Source organism: Tyto alba, unplaced genomic scaffold (assembly GCF_018691265.1).
Source record: "Tyto alba isolate M040663 unplaced genomic scaffold, T.alba_DEE_v4.0 Super-Scaffold_7, whole genome shotgun sequence".
NCBI lineage: Eukaryota > Metazoa > Chordata > Aves > Strigiformes > Tytonidae > Tyto > Tyto alba.
In genome coordinates this window covers 14,500,947-14,519,079 of record NW_024881328.1, presented here as the reverse complement: position 1 = coordinate 14,519,079, position 18,133 = coordinate 14,500,947, and the positions used below count along the sequence as shown (strand labels likewise).

Here is an 18,133-nt window from a genome sequence, read left to right as displayed (position 1 = left end):
CACTGCCCGTCACCACGTCCCTTCTTAAATACGTTATCGCAGAGGTGCAGCCGATTGGCTCAATTTCCCAAACAGAAGTGGAGCTGACGTGGAGCTGGGGGAGCTTCGAGAAGCTTCTCACAAAGGGGCCGCCCCGATAGCCCCCTCCCCTGCCACCAAAAAACTCCACCACTCACTCAACCCAGGACACAGTCACAGCTGGATCTATAGAAGAAACGCACCAGTTGACTTCTAAATGCATTGCCTCAGTAAGTAGCGTTCAAATTAGGAGAAGTCAAGTTTTAACTATTTTGTTTACCACTTAAATGCAGCTTTTATTTTTACTCACTTTGCTACTTTGCAAGGCTTTTGGTGTGAACTTAAATAAACATGAAAATCATGTTCTTATGTATGTTAAAAGTGCTTATATGTTAAAAGTGCTCACCACAAAGCAGACACTTCTTTGTTGGGCAACCAGCACAGCTTTTTCATGTTGTCTGTGTGTCCTCACCCGCCCCAACCTATTTAGGTCAATACAAGCAACTTCAGAGGAAGTCACTGCCTGGTTATAAGGCTACAGCTTTGGACTACGGAGGACAGACTGTGAGGAAAACGAGCGTTTCTGGGCCGTCAACAAGCAGCGGATAGCTTTTGAATATTACACGGGGGGGTATCCACCCGATGGTGTTCAGTCCCTTTACTTTGGAAACTGAAGCAGATTCCCTGAACTCAGTCCCTTTGCCAGAGGGCACGCTGCTTCCTGCGGAGACCTGCCTGAGGCAAGGTACCTGACTGCACCGCTTCACAGCGCGGGAGATCCACCTGCGCTTCGCTTCGCTGCCCAAAGCAAATGTGGGAGCTTGGATGCAAACCTCCCAGGAGTGCGAAGGGGTCCCCCGAAGAGGATCAATCGGCCAACACGTTGCCCGTGAGGCACCGCAAGGTAGCTGAGCTGACGGGAGCGGGACTACAGCTGCGCAGTGGGAGTGGGAGGCTGAAGCTGGGAGAATACCCCCGCAACCCTGTAATTCTGCCTCCCCCATGCCCCCATCCTGCCTGACACTTGTGCGAGGAGCTGGCATTCCAGAGGTGCTCTTCAAAACTTGTTGAGGGCTCTGTTTTACTTCTCTGTGACTCATCTTCCAGATTCTTGTTGTACCTGCTTTAGATGAGGAGTTCCCAGTTTGGTCAGGTCCTTTGTTTCTGCATGCTATACCCCCTTTTTCCAAGAGGTCCTCAGAGAGTAGGACCCTTTTTTTTTTTAGAGAGAGTGAATCTGTTAACAGTTTTCAGTTAAAGAAGCATGAGCAGGAACAAAGGAGTCACATTAAACCTTTAGTGTTCTTTTTGTGAGTTAGATCTTCCTTTGCCAGTTTAGAAAATGTCCAGGTCATTCGGAACAGCATTTACCTACTTGATTTTCAGTAGGACTTTTCCTTCTACAGAATTATGGTACTTTTGCAACATCCACTGTTTTTGTTGCAATTGTTTAAAAAGTAATTGTACGTAGCGAGGAATCAGTCTGGTTACAGATACATAATTTCATCTGAAGTAAAAGAATGGCATGGATAGAAATTCCAGATAGAGCAGAGCACTCCCAGCCTGCCCCTGCAACCGTGCGCCTCAGTTTCTCTATATTTCCAGCAAGATGACAATGGCCACCTTGTAAAAAGCTTTCAGATATGGGGCAGAAGTATATACTTCAAGGTCTAGTCTTGAAACTTCTGTGGGATAGCAATGCTCTTCTGAAGTGCCATTTAAAACAGATTGTGTTTCACTACGTGCAAAAATCCCCCATATAGATATAGCTATATGAGCAAAAAAAAAAAAAAAAAAAGTGCTTTTGCTGGTATAGCCTATTTTATTTGGGAAATGCTTGCAGAAAAAGATGCTTGTGCTAGTAAAACTTGTGTTTGCTGGTTATCAAAAGAGAAGCATTTCTAGTGCAAGTCAGGCCTCTTATAAATGAAGCTTTATTCAGTTCAGCCATCGGTACAGTAAAGAAAATCCTTCCTCAAAGGGATTAGTAAGGTTTCCTAATGGATATTATTAATGGTTTAAGAGCATAAAAGGTGCTTTAGCAATATGTGAGGAGCTAGATCATTTGCTAGTGTAAACTGCTTATGGTCCTGCTGAAGGCATCATGGAAACACAGAGCAGCGAGGGAGCTGCCTTGTGCCATCACTGGCTGCTCAGTTTCTAGAGCTTCCCACCGCCTCAGGAAGGTGCAGAGCTGCACTGACTGGCCTCTCCAAAAGCATGACTTCTGCATCTGCCACCCCCTGGGAAAAAACGTACATAAGTAAATATTTAGGTTATAGAGGAAGAGTGGCAGTGGTTTGCCTCGGAAAGATGCTGATTTACAGTGACTGAGGATCTCAGTTTATGCTGATTTCATTATACCAGTAACTTTTATAGGCATCAGATTCCAGTCACAATACTTGATGTTTCTACAGAAAATACCCTCCGATCCTGTACCTTCTCACAGCGGGGCTCTCTGTCTAACTGTGTGCTTGCCCATTAAGCACGAATCCCAGCCATTTCCTTCCCAGTTTTCCCCTGCATTTAATGTATGGAGACGCATGACCCTGAATCAGATGAATAGCAGCCGGTTTGAGAAGGTGTGTGTGAAAACGTATCCTCACACAGATGAGCTCAGAACAAATAGAATGGAGGGGAGGAGAGCAGAGCAGGGGGAGTGTGAAGCTAACCTTTCCATGATAGTTGAGCCACTATGTGTAAGCAACAAGTTTATGCCCAAGGGAAAGAACTGAAAGCTGAGGAGATCTTAAAATTAACCGAGCTTTATGGCTCAATCAATAAGCCGTGCTCCCTGAGCAAGATTAGAAATCCAATGGCACATTTCTTTCAGTTACCCCTGTTTGCTCTCCCTGTAGGCCCTTCTGTCTGAAAGCATCTAAGGTTTGATTAAGTTCTTCTCTAGGAGGAAGCCCGAGGAGGAAGCCTGAGAAAGTCCATTGTGTGAGAGCTGCCTCCAGAATGCTGTGTTGGACAGACTTTAAATAACAATAGGAGTTATTAGTATATTAGTTTGTTAGTAATTGCGAGAGAAGATAAGTTTTCCCAATATTTGCATATGCAAAATGGCTTTGGCTAACCAAAAAAGGGGGGGGGGGAGGGGGAAGGGGGGAACCAAAAAGCCAAAACATTGCCACTTCAGTGAGTAACAGGGATGATTAAGAATCACCATATGTAAAAAAAAGAAAACCTTCTACTAGAAATACCTTCCCAGATTTATTATCCTCACTGAAGACATAATATTGTCCCTCTTTGGCATTTCATTCTCACTGGGGCAATGAAATAGTTGTTTTCAAAGGGAGAGGGACTGTGTTTGCACCTATTTATTGTTTGACAGTGACCTCCATGAACCAGTCATCACTGCTCTGTCTGTTGTTTTCTTGTTAGCTCTTTGCTGTCAAATTAATTACTGTGAAGTACTAAGCTTGTTGCATTCACGTGCTCTCATTAGCTCACAGGATGTCAGAGTGATTGGATTTTTAGCATTATTTCTTTTTTTACATTCCAGGCTTTCCATTCAAAACCTGTTGCTGGCAGGGAGGAAATACTGTACCTAATTCTGATCTCCCATCAGGGTAGCTCCCGTGACACTGAGGGTTTGATTTACAATGCTGTTATATGCGACTAGGCTGTGTTTATATTAAAACCGACACGAACAATCAGATTGCGATTGCAATGTGGTTTTGAAGCACAGCATTAAGTGTCTTTCCCTTTGCAGTACAGAACAGAAAATATTTATGATGAGAATAGCATTTGTCCCTTCTATTCTTAAATCACAGTAATGAGCTGATCCTCCAGTTGACCTTCTTTACGCTCCTGCGTTGCGTGTATTAATGACAACTAACAGGGCTCACGTGTGCAGTCCAGGAGTATATGAGAAGTTTTATTATTCTAAAACCTGGTGTGAGCCGAAGGGGTTTCTTTGCTGTCAATGCTTGAAATTTGTGTCCCCTGCCTCTGCCCGTTGAAAACCACCCTTTGGCTCGATGGAAAAGATGATGGGCTGGAGATTTACTTTCATTTTCAAAGTTAGATTTCGCTTTGTTTAAAAAAAAAGAAGAAGAAGACAAAAAAAAAAAAAAAAGGAAGATGTTAAAACAGCCAGCAGCCCCCCCCCCCCCCGCCTGGGGCCCGCTCCTGCTCTGCAGGAGGCTCAGCCCAAAGTGCTCGTTTGCCCGCTCCACAGCCCAGGCTTCAGCGCCCACCTCCCGCTTCCCGGCCCCCCCCCCCCCCCTCCCGCCTCTGCAGGACCAGACCCCCCCGCGGCCCCGGCACCTTCGGCCCGTTACCGCAGCGCGGGGGGCTCCGGCGGGCGGCTCGGCTCTGCCCCGGGGCCGCGCTCCCCCGCAGTCCCCGCTCCGGCCCCGCCGCTGCCCCGGTGACCCCGCCCGGCCCCGCCGCCGCTCCCACGCGCGGCCCAGAGGGGGCGCCCTCCGCCCAGGCTTGGCGGCGGCGCCGCGCAGGGGCCGCGGGGCAGCGCGCAGCGGCCGCGGCCGCGGTTGCCGGGCACGGCCACCCCGCGGGGCCGCCCCGGGGCCCGGGACACCGCGCGGGTGAGCCGCGGACGCTGCCCCAGCGTGGGTGCCCGGCCCCGGGGCGCGCCCGCGGCGTGGGGAGGGGGGGGGGGCGTGGGGCGGCGTGCCGCGGAGCCGGAGGTGGGGGTGGTGGGCGCAGCGTGGCTCGCTATAACGACCCGGTGCCGCGGTCGCAGAGGCGCGGCGGTCTCCCTCCGGGCTCAGGAGCTGGGTGGGAGCCTCTCCTCACCCCCGCGGGGGGTGGGGGTGTGTGATCACACCCCCCCGTCCCTTTCGCCTTGGAGACCCCCCCAAAAAAAAAAAAAAAACGGGGCTGCCCCGCGGAGGAAAACCCGCTCCGAGCGCCCGGGCAGGGCCGGTGCTCCCGGCCCTCCCCGCCCCGGCTGCGGGAGCGCGGCGTTCCCGTTATCTCCCCTCCCGGCTCCCCTCGGCCGCCGCCCCGACCCCCCCCCCCCCCCCCCCCCCCCCGCGCTGCCTCCGCCAGGCTCCGCGCCCGCGTCACTCCTGCCCCACGGAAAACACACACAATCCTCGGCACCCGCCCCGATTACCCGGCCCATTCAAACAAACAAACAAACAAACACCCGCCCAGTCGCAAAGCCAACCCGACGGTAAACTTTCTAATGACTTCTTTCAAGTGCTTAAAAGGCAAGGAACACCGGGGGGGGGGGGGGGGGGGGGGGGGGGGAAGGGGGGGGGCCGGGGGGGCCGGGGCTGCTGTCGCTCGGGGTCCGTCCGTCCTGCCGGGGGACGGGACAGGGACGCGGGTCGGTGTGCGGTGGGTGTGTTTGCAGGAACGGGAGGGAGGGAGGGTGGGGACGGGGGGAGTTAAAGAAACAGCATAGTTAATATTTCCACATCAGGAAGTTACTGTAATAGCCCAGGGGGCAAAAGACTTAACTTAATCTCCTAAATAGTGAGGAACCCATGGCGTCTCTGTTATAGGTTGGAGTTCCCACGTGGTTTTAACTCCTGTATAAAAGTTTCAGTAGAAAGTGCCACAATGTCGTGATTTTGCAGGGGGGGAAAATTAGCAGGAGGAGATCAGAGGAAGATAAGCGAGGAGCGAGCCGCTTCCCCGAGACCTTCCACTGCGGATCCGAAAGGGAACATCAGACGCGTTAATAATAATAATAATAATAATAATCATAATAATAATAAAACCCAACAACAACAACAAAAACCAACCAAAAAAAAATAAACCAAAACAAAACCAAAAACAAAACAAAACACAGCGTTCAAGCCAGCACAAGGCGAGCGAAAGATCAAAAAGACGCGGAGAAAGAGAGAGGGAAACAGATTAACTGGAGCAGAGCAGCAGCAACAACAACAAAAATCACACTTAAAATAATACTAACAATAATAATAATAAAACCCAAACCACCAACAAGGGAGATATTGTTTAAAAAGAGCGAGCGAGGGAGCGAGCTGAAGAGCTGGTCTGACCGAGTGGATCCGTGCAGCTTCTCCTGGGATCGCCGGGATCGAGCCGAGTCCCCGCTCCGCGGCCGCGCAGCGTGCGGTACCGCTGCCCGCGGCGGGGGGGCCGCGCCGGGCGCCGCCGCAGCATCCTCGCCGGACTCCGGACTCTCCGCGCTGCTTTGAAAATAAAAGCATCTCGCTGCTAATAAGCGGGGCGGTGGGGGGAGAAGACTCGCAACTGTGGAGCTACCAGCCGCGTACCCCCTCCCCGCCGCCCCCGGCCCCCTCCCCGGCTAGGCTCCGGGTCAACTTCGATGGCACGTTGAGAGGCAGCGGGCGCTGAAGGAGGGACAACCGAGCGGCGCGGAGCGGAGCCGACCTGCTCAGAGACCTGCACCCACGGCCTGTGGATTGTTGTCTTGCGGGGGCGGAGTGGGCGGGGGGGTACAAGTGGCATTTCTCCCCCCCCCACCCTCCCCCTCCTTCCAGGCTATAAATTGGATTGTATATAAATCTGCCTCGTTTATCTCCCTGACCCCCCTCAATGACGCCGGACTAAAGAGCTCCTCTCCGCGGCCCGCCCGGACCTGCCGAAGCGAGCGATGGACCAGGAGCGGCTGCTCCCGGGGATGCCCCTCTGAAGCGGCGCGGGGCACCGGGGCAGCGCGGCGCCGCCTCCCCCCCTGCTCCCCGGCTCCCCTCGCACCTCCGGCTCGCTCCCCACCCCACCCCACCCCACCCCCCCCCCCCCCACCAGCCTCCTCCTCCTCCCCGGGCTCCGCAGCCACCCCCTCACCTGCTGCCGTCCCCCTCCCCCGTGGAGCCGGGCTCTCCGTGCACGCCAAGCCTGCTGCCCCCCCCCCGCTCCCGCCCCCCCAACCCCCGCACCCCCCCTCCCCGCCAACTTCGCCCTCGGTGCCTGCGTGTGCAGCCTCCCCCCCCCCCCCACCCCCCCCACCCCTCCGCCTCCCCGGCGGCACACGCCGCTTCCCCGGGCGCCCCCTCCCTCCGCCGCGGCTCCCCCCCTGCGCGGAGCGGTTGCGGCCCCCCAGCTTGGCTGCCACCGCCCCCTCCGCGCCGCGGAGCGCACGGAGCGGCGCTGCCTGCAGACGGGCTCCCTGCGGCGCTTCGGGGCGGCCCCCAGCTCGGCCCCCCGCTCCTCCGCCATGGACGGGGCGGCTCGCCGGGGGGTGCTGGCCGCGCTGCTGGCCTGCGGGCTGCTCCTGCTGGGCGCCGCGGCCACCCCGACCCCGCCGGCCCCCGCCGGCGGCTCCCCGCAGGACACATGCACCTCCTGCGGCTTCCGGCGGCCCGAGGAGCCGGGCAAGGTGGACGGGGATTTCCTGGAGGCGGTGAAGAGGCACATCCTGAGCCGGCTGCAGATGCGGGACCGGCCCAACATCACGCACGCCGTGCCCAAGGCGGCCATGGTCACGGCGCTGCGCAAGCTGCACGCCGGCAAGGTGCGGGAGGACGGCCGCGTGGAGATCCCCAGCCTGGACGGGCAGGCGAGCGCCGGGCCCCCGGCCCACGACCCCGTTTCCGAGATCATCAGCTTCGCCGAGACAGGTGGGCGCCGCCCGGCCCCGCTCCCCGCCGCCCGCTCCCCCTGCCCGGCCTGCCTCGGCCCCCCGCCCCGCCGCTCCCCCTGCCCGGCCTCTGCCTCTCCCCCGGCTGTCAGTCCCCCTGCTCGGACCCCTGTCAGTCCGTCCCGCTCGCCCTGCCCGGCCTCTCCTGCCCACCGTCGCTGTCCCCCTGCCTTGACCCCCTGACCGCCCTTGCCTGGCCCTGCTGCCTTGCCCCCCCCCCCCACCCCCACCCCGTGCACCCCGCCTGTTCTCCCCCCGCCCGCTGCCGGCACCTGGCTGCCGGGCTCACCCTCCGCCTCGGCCGCTCTCCCCTCTGCCCCGCACCGTCTCGCCCTGGCCCTGCCCGCTCCTCCCCGCCAGTGCCCCCCGTGTCCGGGATGCTCCCCGGGCTGTGCCCTGCGACTCCCCTCGCTGTGTCCCTCCATCCCTCCACAGCCTCTGTGCCCCCCGCCTTCCCTCCGGCTGCCCTTCCAGCTGCACCGTGGCTTGCCTCGGTCCTTGTGCATCCCCCTGTCCCTCTTCTGCCTGTCCCACTCCATCTCTTGCATCCCTCGCCCGGGCTGTCTGCCCTGCACGTTCATCTGGTTCACTGCATGCATCTGTCTGTTGAGGCTTGCATTCGCCCGTCCGTTCGTTTCCCATTTATTTAGCTTTCATTCGTAGTGTTGGCCTTGTCTGTTTGTCCACTGCGTGCAGCCTCCTACCAAGTGTGTCTGTCTCCTCTCTGTCCGTCAGTCCGTTCACTAACTGTGCCATCCATCCCCACGGTACCAGCCATCTCAATCCTGTCCAGCCATTGCAGTTATGTGTCACTGAATCCCTTCAGCGTCGCTTTCCAGCAGTTTATCCAGGCAACCACTGTGCCTGTGAACTTTGCACATCTGGCTCTAACACCGTCACTCTGCGAACCAGCTCCCTCTTGTCTATCTGCCCATTTCTCCTTTCCTTCATCGCTCCATCGTTCAGTTCATTTTTCTCTCTCTCTATCTTCCCGTGGCATCTGTATATCATTTGTCCAGAAAATAAATCTCTTTCTATCCTGTATACTGCCCACTCATCTTCTTTATCTACCCTCCCACTTACCAAAGGCATATACATTTACAGTATCTATGGGATCTGTTGCATTATACATATGCTTGTTATATTCACATACAAAATTTATGGGCACACACAATCTCACACAACACGAGTGATGTGGATCGGTGCAGCAACACTGTACTGTTCTTTTTCTGTCACTGTCACCACAGTTTATAAAGAAGTTGTGTATTTACTAACATGTGAAAGGCTTTCTTCGCGTACATTTTGGGATTTATTATTTTTTAATAGGCTGTTGTTGGGAGATCTGGGGTGGGCTTGTACTTCCATTTGGTATTCAGTCAATCGCTGGCTTTTGTAACACTTCCAGAATCGACTTTATGTAAAACATAGACAAACACAGTGAAAATTTTTGTCACTGAAATATTACAAGGTACCAAATGGGCCCTGGAGGCACATTTGAAAGGCATCTAGGGTAACAAATGAAGACACCGACTACGCAAAAAAAAAAATCCCATTCATTGACAAAAATAATGAAGATTCTTAGGAAAAGAAAAGGAAGAAAAATCTACATTTGGCTCCGTACAGAAAGAAGCGAAACAGATAAAAGCAGATGAGAAAATGCCTTTCCAGCAATAATTTTAAATAGCGGTTGGGAGGCTTTGATTCAAAGACCAGAATTACAGTCTCCGCCATAAAGGCCAGCTTGCACATTTATCACCTACGCCAAATTTAGTTAGGACTTATAGTACAAAATTGCAGGAGGGCCACTGGTGTTTCTGAAATATTTCGTGCAGCAGGCTCTTTTGTTTACAAATAAGGGGTTATGTCAGACATTTGGTGACATTTGCCTTTCCGTGACAATTTCGCTCCTTTAATTCTGGTGTTATTGAAAAGCGTATTGAGAACAGCCAGGGACGGCGTTACAGCGAGAGCAAGCACTTCGTTGCCTCACCTCGTATGGGAGTTTATCGTTTCGGGGGAAAAAGGCAGAGATCGAAACGATTAATAATAGCAGATATTCTGCCAGACTGAGTGGGGGTTAGCTTGATCTTTTGGACAAGCAGGCACATTACTGAAATATTTTCCCCTCTGTCTCGTGAATCCTCTCTGTTAACTGCGATGAGAATATGTGAAAATCGAAACAAAATCCCTGGTTTGGCATTGGCGTTTCGGTGGTTATTGAAAGGGCTCTCCCTGTGAGAGTTGGCAGGTAGCTGAAAGTTAAAACTATTCTTAAACCGACGAGATAGCAGAGTCCGAGTGCCGGTCTTTTCAAGGTGCTGCTGTAGTGTCTTTAAAGCCGGCTGGCTGGAAAAACCCCGTATTCTGGAGAGCTCTTACTGGTGTCTGTGGATCTGACACATCCGACTACAGCCTGATGATGAACGTTGCTGTGGGAAGTCCCCTTTCAATTAATTTTGATTGCAAATTGGGTATCTCTGATTCAGGGCGAGCCTTCTGGCCGGCGCAGCCCTGCCGCCGCTCCCTCGATCTGCGGTGCTTTAGCGTTGTCCCCGAGTCCAGAATGGCACACAGGCTAACGTTTCCTTTTTGACTTAATCTTGCTGATCTCTCCTTATCTTGCAGACGATCTGGCCTCATCTAGAGTCCGCCTCTATTTCTTCATCTCGAATGAAGGGAACCAGAACTTGTTTGTCGTTCAAGCCAGCCTGTGGCTTTACTTGAAGCTGCTTCCATATGTCTTAGAGAAAGGCAGCAGGCGAAAAGTAAGAGTCAAAGTCTATTTCCAAGACCCGGACACTAGCAACAAGTGGAATGTGGTTGAAAAGAAAGTTGATCTCAAAAGAAGTGGTTGGCACACTTTTCCCATGACAGAGGCGATCCAGGCTCTGTTTGAGAGAGGAGAAAGGAGACTGAACTTGGATGTTCAATGTGAGGGCTGTGAAGAGTATTCAGTGCTGCCAATTTATGTGGACCCCGGGGAGGAATCCCACCGGCCTTTTTTAGTGGTGCAAGCCCGCCTCGCCGATAACAAACACAGGATCCGGAAAAGAGGCCTGGAGTGCGATGGCAGGACCAATCTATGTTGCAGGCAACAGTTTTACATTGACTTTAGACTCATTGGGTGGAATGACTGGATCATAGCACCATCAGGTTACTATGGGAATTACTGTGAAGGGAGCTGCCCGGCCTACTTGGCCGGCGTCCCGGGGTCGGCTTCCTCCTTTCACACCGCCGTCGTGAATCAGTACCGAATGCGGGGGCTGAACCCGGGCACCGTGAACTCCTGTTGCATTCCAACCAAACTTAGCACAATGTCAATGCTGTACTTTGATGATGAATACAACATTGTGAAAAGGGACGTTCCCAATATGATTGTGGAAGAATGTGGTTGTGCTTGATTTAAGGTGTGTTTTTGGGGGGGGAGAGAGGGAGAGAGAGAGAGAGGGAGAGAGAGAGAGAGAGAAAAAATCATTCCTGTACAAGATGGTGTTGGAGGAAGTTTCACTGTGTATCCAGGCATCAGTGTTGGAAAGTCACTGTGGAAAAGTTTGACAAAAAAAAAAAAAAAAAAAAATCATTTCACTTTGGTGTCAGGACAGTGGCAGTTTGTGGATCTTGGACACTTATATATTCTACCACTTATAAGTTAATGGTATGAAATATCTTAAAGACACACACACACACGAGACATGGGCACGCACACAAACACGCGCTCATACACACACAGACACACACACACACACACACACACACACACACACGAGGCAGCTTGGAAAAGGGACATGAGCACAGAAAGTCAGTGACCAGTGACGACGGACCTAAATGCCTGCCAGTACGAGTGAACGGCTGAGCAGCTGTTTCCCTGCCTGCCGGCGAAGCCAGACCGAAATGAGCTCCCTTTGCTCAGGCAAAAGCACAGACTGCGAGAACACGATGTATTCTTGCACGCAGGTGTCGAAATGACCAAACTTAGAAAATTATATAAAAAAAAAAAAAAAAAAAAAAAGAAAAAAAGAAGAAGAAAAAAAAAAAAGTCGACCGTCACCTCTTAGGTCTAACGGGAAGCTGCAGGACACCTGCCTTGGGAGGTGATCACTTCCTCTTAATTTAAATTTCTCTAAACGTAAACATCACAGATACCCCGCATCTTCCTACAGCACTTCCAGTAAGGAATCGCGTGGTACCATCAGAGAGGGAGAGGAAAGGGGACAGACACGTAAGCAACTGCTGTATTTCGTACATCTGCCTGTTGCGAAGTCACAGACTGGGCTGGCGTGACCCGATGCTTTAACTGCCCACAGGCAACCCGTAGACAGCTACCCCCGCTGCATCCCGGAAAAGGGGATCTGATACCGTATCTGGACTGTGTTGACCGTTGGCATCTCTCACTGTTCGGAGAACGGAAAGTCAAAGTTGCAACCTGTGTTCTTCAATGGGGGACTCGGCAAGGGCACGTTATGTGTGGGATGAGCAAACAAGCAACCGCCACCACAGCGAAACCAATGAACCCTAAAGAGGAGTGACAGTAACAAAGTGGAGACGTTCTGAAAAATGCAGTGCGCTTAATAACAGGCGAGGAACATTTTTACAAGTCTTGGAAAAGAGGAGACAGGAGAGTGCTTTCAATTTCCTTACCAGGAGGTGTCGAGGATGGCCATAAAGATCAGAAAATAATGATACAGCATAGCACTTGCAAACTGCTTGAATGCACGTATAATAGCACTTGCAAATTTCAATGCCTTGAAAAGTGGTACTTGATAGTGCACTTATCTTTGCTCACTATCTAGGTAAACAGGTGCCGCATGAGCTATGCAATTTAAAGTGTTGACCCATACTAGACAAAACTGGACTTATGATATGACTTTTTTATATTTTTTTATACTTGAAATTAAATCTTTTGCTTCTTTTTTAAAGCGAATGATTGCTTTTAATGTTTGCACTGATTTAGTTGCATGATTAGTCAAAAACTGCCATTTGAAAAAAATGTTATTTTTATAGCAGCAAAAAATGAATACAGTTAAATGTATTATACATAAATTTTGGAACCAAAGAGGCCAACGTATTAGTTATAATTTTTATGAGATGGCAAAGCCATCATATATCATGTAGTCATACTGAGCAATCCCTCACGAGGCCTACCAATTGTTTCAGGGTACAAAATGGATTCTGTTTGTTCTATTCAGTGTCTTTTCTATACCATACGCACATGGAACGTAGAGTGAAAGAAAATTACTATTGTAGAATACATTACAATATGTGCATCCTTTAAATCCAATTTTTATGTTTATTTAATAAAGTTCCTTTTAGGTTCTGTTCCATAATAATTTAAACCAAACAATTTTCACTTAGATTTGCTGTTGAAGTATTTTACATTTGTGTACAGTTTAAATAAATAAAAAAGATTGAAAACTGGATGTGCTTTTTTCTTTTTTTTTTTTCTTTTTTTTTTTTTTTTTTTTTTTTCAGTGCGTAACATCTGGAGAAACTTGCTTACTTTCGGGACTGAATGTGGCTGCAGACAGTGAACTGTCGCATTAGACCGTAGTCGTATTAGTCATTGCAGAAAGCCTTGTCTGAGAGCTCAGCTGCGATCCTAAAAATGTTACACTCTAGTTTTATTGCTGTCTATACATGTAAGCATCTGCTTCTTTCTGTCTGCATCAGTGCAGGGTCTCTGGGCGCAGGAGCGGCGCTGTTCCGCATACCTGCAGCTCGTTTACAGCAAGTTCCTGGTTCACCTGCTGTGTAAGAATGTAACTCCTCGTCTAGGTCACTCCCTGATCAGTTACAAGAAGTAAAAAAATAATGTGGAAAGCACTTCCAGGAAAAAGAGGTCAATACTAAGTTTGAGAAACTTTTTTTTTTTTTTTTTTTTTTTTTAAATTAGCTGGCACCAAGGAGAGGGTTTTTTTGAGTAAAATGCATCCCCTTTACTAACAAAACCCCAAAATGTCGAGAAATACTCATAGAAATTCCCGTCAGCTGCGCATATATCCAGATATTGATTTCATTGATCTTCACAGATAAATTCTTCCTCCTGGAGACCTGCACAAATGCCAGCTGAAGCTGACAGAAGGACCTCTGTTGACTTAGCAAATGTTAAATCTGACCCTGAGACCTGGAAAGTGTTGAAGAAGCAAGTTCATGCAACTAATGATGGGTTCTAGTTACAATTCACATTCAAGCATAGCTCTGCCCGTCCCTCCCCAAAGCCAGACACGGGGGTTAAACGGCTTTGTTTCGGGAGACCTCTAGGAGCAATTTGCTGTGGCTGTGTCAACAACCTGCTGCACAGAACTTTGTCCCCCAGACCAAATTTTTTGAATACTTCATAGCTTTCTCACCACCTCAAACTGCACGTTTATTGTCAAAGCCACCACTCGCTGTTCCTGCTCCACCTCTTAGCAGCCTTCTCCCCATCTTTGTTCCCCGGGTCAACCATGCTACCAATAAGTTCAATAAACTCCCCTTGAAATCAGTGGAAAATACATGTCCCTTCGGTCTGAAAGCACTTTTGACCTAATGTGACACTGTCATTATGAAGTAGACTGGGCTGCACTTTTGTAAATGGGATATATTAAGAAATATTGCCCATTGAAATGCAAGGCCCTGGAGGCTGGGTCTGGTTAGGTTTCGTTCTTAATTGAAAGTGTTTGGTTTCTGGGGTCAAAGCCAAGCCTTGCATCGGACACTGGGACTCCTGTGCTCTCCCAGAGGGAGAGCAGGGTGTCTCAGTGTGGGATTTGGACCTGCAGCCCCAGGGAGCTGCTGGCAGCCAGGATGCCGTGAGCTTGGGCTGGCCAGGAGTGAGGGGGCAGGAACGGGCTGTGCTCTGCATCCCACTGCAAACCCACAGGTGAGCCTGGGATCCCGAACTCTTTCACAGAGGCCAGCAAAGGACACCCCATTTCTTGGCAAAAAGCTTTCACAGCTTTCTTCCCCTGCCTTCCCTGCTCCCCCATTTGCAGCTATGGCCCCGACGTTCACGGGGCAGAAACAGAAATGCAAAGAGCATGCATCAGTACGGTGTGAGGGGCATCATCCGGGAGGGGGATGAGCTGGATCATAGTCCAGGTTCACAGGTCCTTTTATTTTGTGTGAGAAAGTTTCTGGAAACTGATCTGAACAGGACATGCTTTGAGTTTTCTGCAGTGTGGAGTCACTTACTGCTCTGGGCATGCTGCAGATAGTGAGGTATTCCAAAGTCCTGGTGCTGACAGCAACCTGTCACACAGATTTCTAAGGCTAAGATTAAACAAAATTTAAAAAGGTCTTTAATTTTGTGGGACCAATCTGAGACAGTTTGGGCTTGATTTTTCAGAGATGTGACACAGCTACTTCTCTTCCCAGCTTTTTTCAGGAGGCTGCAGGAATATTATTTTTTGCATCTTCCACCTCCTGCATTGTTGAAATCAGTCAAAATGAAAAATTAGATGCTCAAGCTTGATGGCTGCTTTTCGAAAATTTTTGTTTTTATTTTCCCATCTGTCAATCCCATCCTTAGAAAACTGAGCATACAGTTTCGTTGCCTTATGCCAGGTTGGGTACTGTACCTAAAAAAACAGGTGGGTCAGGTCCATACCCACCCCGAGGTGAGTAGGTGTGTCTCTCTCTTGTCTCTGATAGGCTTTGAATTTGGTCCTGTAAATGCTAAATTATTGTCTTCTGTCATGTGGCAGAATCAGTCTCTGCAGCTGGAAAATCTTTGTCCTTTAACATATTCTAACACAGGCAAAACCCCGGCCCTGGCGCCTCGACTTCCCACTGGTGTTAATGAGGACGGTGTGAACGGGGTGACTGTCACGATGTGGTGCAACAGAGCACTTGGTGGATTAACTCTGCATACATCATGTATTTCCACACATAATAGACACCTGCTCCAAAATTGCCAGCTCTCACCTTCTTTGCTTTGTTACTTGTGAGAGATGAAGTCAGCAGCTGAAATTAATTGCTGTACTCCCCCTGCCATGGGAGAAGAGGGAAACCCCTCACTGAATGAATCCTTCTTAAGAATAATTTTTGTTTGGAGTGGTTTCTGCTGTGAAGGGTTGAAGAACATTTTGCAACATGGACCAGAAATACAAATTCTTGTCTTGTATAGAGGAGAGCCTGTTTCTGTTAATACTGATGTCAGCCTGCAGTAGCTCCCCTAAAGTCTGCAGATGTTATTCAGGCTAACACCAATATAAATAAAGACACACCTGAATCCAGTTTTCTTGTCATAGTGATTGGGCTCAGCTCATTCTCAGTATTTCTAAAAAAAAAAAAATCAACCAAAACCTTTGTTGTTTTGTTTTGTTTTTGTTTTTTGTTTTTTTTTTTTTTTCTTTGGAATCAGCAGCTAAAAGATCTAGCAAAACTCACAGGTGCTGCATGACAGATCAGAACAAGAGGAGAAGACACCTAAACTGGTCATGAACACAGGGAGATTTTTCTTGTGTACACTGGAATTTGTCCAGGAATTAGCAATCTCCATTGGTATAAAATACCCCAGTAGCTTTAATTTGTTTGCCCAGTCAGTACCCTTGAACCAAAATCTGGATTTACCTGGCTGCTTGTAATGGCATGGGCCAATTTTATTTACGTAACTTCATTGATTCCAGGGGAATTGTTTCTGATTTGTACTAGAATAAGTGGGAGCAGATTTAGGTTCTTTAATGTTCTTCCAGTTTAGCTCTTGGAATAACTTATATTTCATTATTATGTGTTTATGTAATTAGAGCAATTATATCAAATTATATAATTGGTACAATTACTTGGACTCATGTAACCACTGCATATAGCATTCCATGCTGTAAAATCTTTTACTCTGGAAAAAAAAAAAAAAAAGTCAATATTACATGGGAATCTTAATTTGTTTTTAAATTCCAGTATCAAATTTAGGGCCTGACCACATGCAAGGAACTTCTGGTTCACATCAGTGGAACCTCTCTGAGCAGGCAGATTGCAGCCTTCATCACAGATATTGGGTTTTTAATCTGATCTGGCCAATTCTATTCAACAGAGGCCCTCCTTGAATGTGTGCAGCTCTAACCAGTCTTCTTTGTACAAAGCAGAGATGTCATGTTTTTACACACATGCCGTATAACCTGAGAAATCTCTGAAGCCATCAGAGACCTGAGATACACATACAGCTTCCTTATACTTGATCAGATTTACCATCTTTGTGATCTGCCGCTGAGAATTTTAAGACAATACTTTCATTAAATTCATAGGCTCTCCCTTTTTGGTCCTTGAAACTGTTTTTCTCCCCCCCACAATAATTTGCTTTCAGGGTACACTGTTGTGAAAGCTTGGAAACAGAGGGGACAGCATAGGAGTCTGCTGCGGGCAAAGTCAAAGTTAGCATAGCCAGCAAAACAGAAAAAGGGGCGAGAAGAAAATCCAAGAGGTGTATTGCTTTCCCTAGGTCGGACAACAACATCAAGGAAGACCCAGGAGGAGAGCTGGGGCTGCTGACCACCTGATGGACCTCTCCCAACGAAAAGATCAGCCCTCCCAGGTGCTGAGCACTTCAAGCTCCTGCCTGGCCCAAATGCAATCATTGAATCCAGCTGCAAAGTGCACAGACCCCAGGTGAGGTACATCTCTACCTAATGACAGCTCTGCAGAGCCAGGCTGTTGCCTGCTCCTTCTCACTTTGGGCTTTTGGAGACGGTGCACATCCCAGTGTGTCTTCCTGCTGACTGGCCTTTGAAATCGAGCCGGGAGAGGCAGCTGCAGCCTACTACAGCACAGCCATTTTAGGGCTGCAGCTAGTGCTGCCTCGCTGCCTTCCTCCAGCTGGTAAGTGTGTTCAGTGCCTGTTATTTTTATCTTGAGCTTTTGCTTTGTTTTTGAGGATAATTGCACATTATTGCTGCAATATGTTATAATAAGTGCTATGAAGATGACTATTGTATCCAAGGGGAAAGAAGATGTGGCTGGGGAGCAAACTTAAACCTATGTGTCAGCAAAACAAACACGCCGTGTTTGGGCTGTGTCAGTCAAGTGGTACCAAAGTGGCATTTAGGTTTTGCCCAAGCGGAGGCTGCAGGGATGATCTCGTCCCTCTTCAGTTTGTTGGATGGAGCAGCTTGTGCCTGTTCCCACAGAAGAGTTTATCACAAGCTGTGGAAGAGCTGTAGTGGCTGTGCTTTCCTGCTCCTCGCATGGGTGATGGGGGAGCTGGTCCTGGGCAGCACAGCAGGAGCAAGGTAGGAGAGGTAGATGCTGAAGCATCATCTGTTTGAGGAAAGAGGGTTATCAGTGCTATTTGGCTCCTGTGAGCTGGAGAAGATTAGGCTCCTGGACCCTTGGACCCCCCTGTTCCATCTTCTACTCACTATGTTCTCTGTAATCAGGTTTGGTCTCTTATGGCTTGTTTTTGGGTCAGGTTTTGGAGCTGACCCACAGCTGTGGGATTCTAAGCTTAAAAAAAAAATAATTCAGGACCTTGTAAATTAAGGCCTTGGGCTCTTGTGAAAGGAAACAAACAGCTCTTATCTGTCTTAATGAGAGTCGTATATGTGTATTTTGTATCCAATTGTATGAATTATCTTTAGCAGTGATACTTTGTAAGACCAT

The 18,133-nt window shown here is 49.6% G+C and overlaps 1 protein-coding gene and 1 long non-coding RNA gene across 2 annotated transcripts; both read left to right on the top strand.

The window, feature by feature from the left end:
* Positions 1–833: 833 nt before the first annotated feature.
* On the top strand, positions 834–6,488 carry LOC122152441. Its single transcript, XR_006164557.1, has 2 exons — positions 834–922; positions 5,574–6,488. It is a non-coding gene; the product is annotated as an uncharacterized LOC122152441 (long non-coding RNA).
* A 363-nt stretch (positions 6,489–6,851) lies between these two features.
* Positions 6,852–12,981, top strand: INHBB (inhibin subunit beta B). Its single transcript, XM_032991677.2, has 2 exons — positions 6,852–7,544; positions 10,190–12,981. The coding sequence occupies exons 1-2, from the start codon at positions 7,142–7,144 to the stop codon at positions 10,963–10,965; spliced, it is 1,179 nt and encodes a 392-aa protein (XP_032847568.2). The 5' UTR covers positions 6,852–7,141; the 3' UTR covers positions 10,966–12,981.
* The last annotated feature ends 5,152 nt before the right edge of the window (positions 12,982–18,133 follow it).

Coding starts and splice junctions, on each gene's coding strand:
- INHBB (XM_032991677.2), top strand. CDS start 7,142: ATGGACGGGGCGGCTCGCCGGGGGGTGCTGGCCGCGCTGCTGGCCTGC. Junction 7,545..10,189: donor CATCAGCTTCGCCGAGACAG/GTGGGCGCCGCC, acceptor CTTATCTTGCAG/ACGATCTGGCCTCATCTAGA.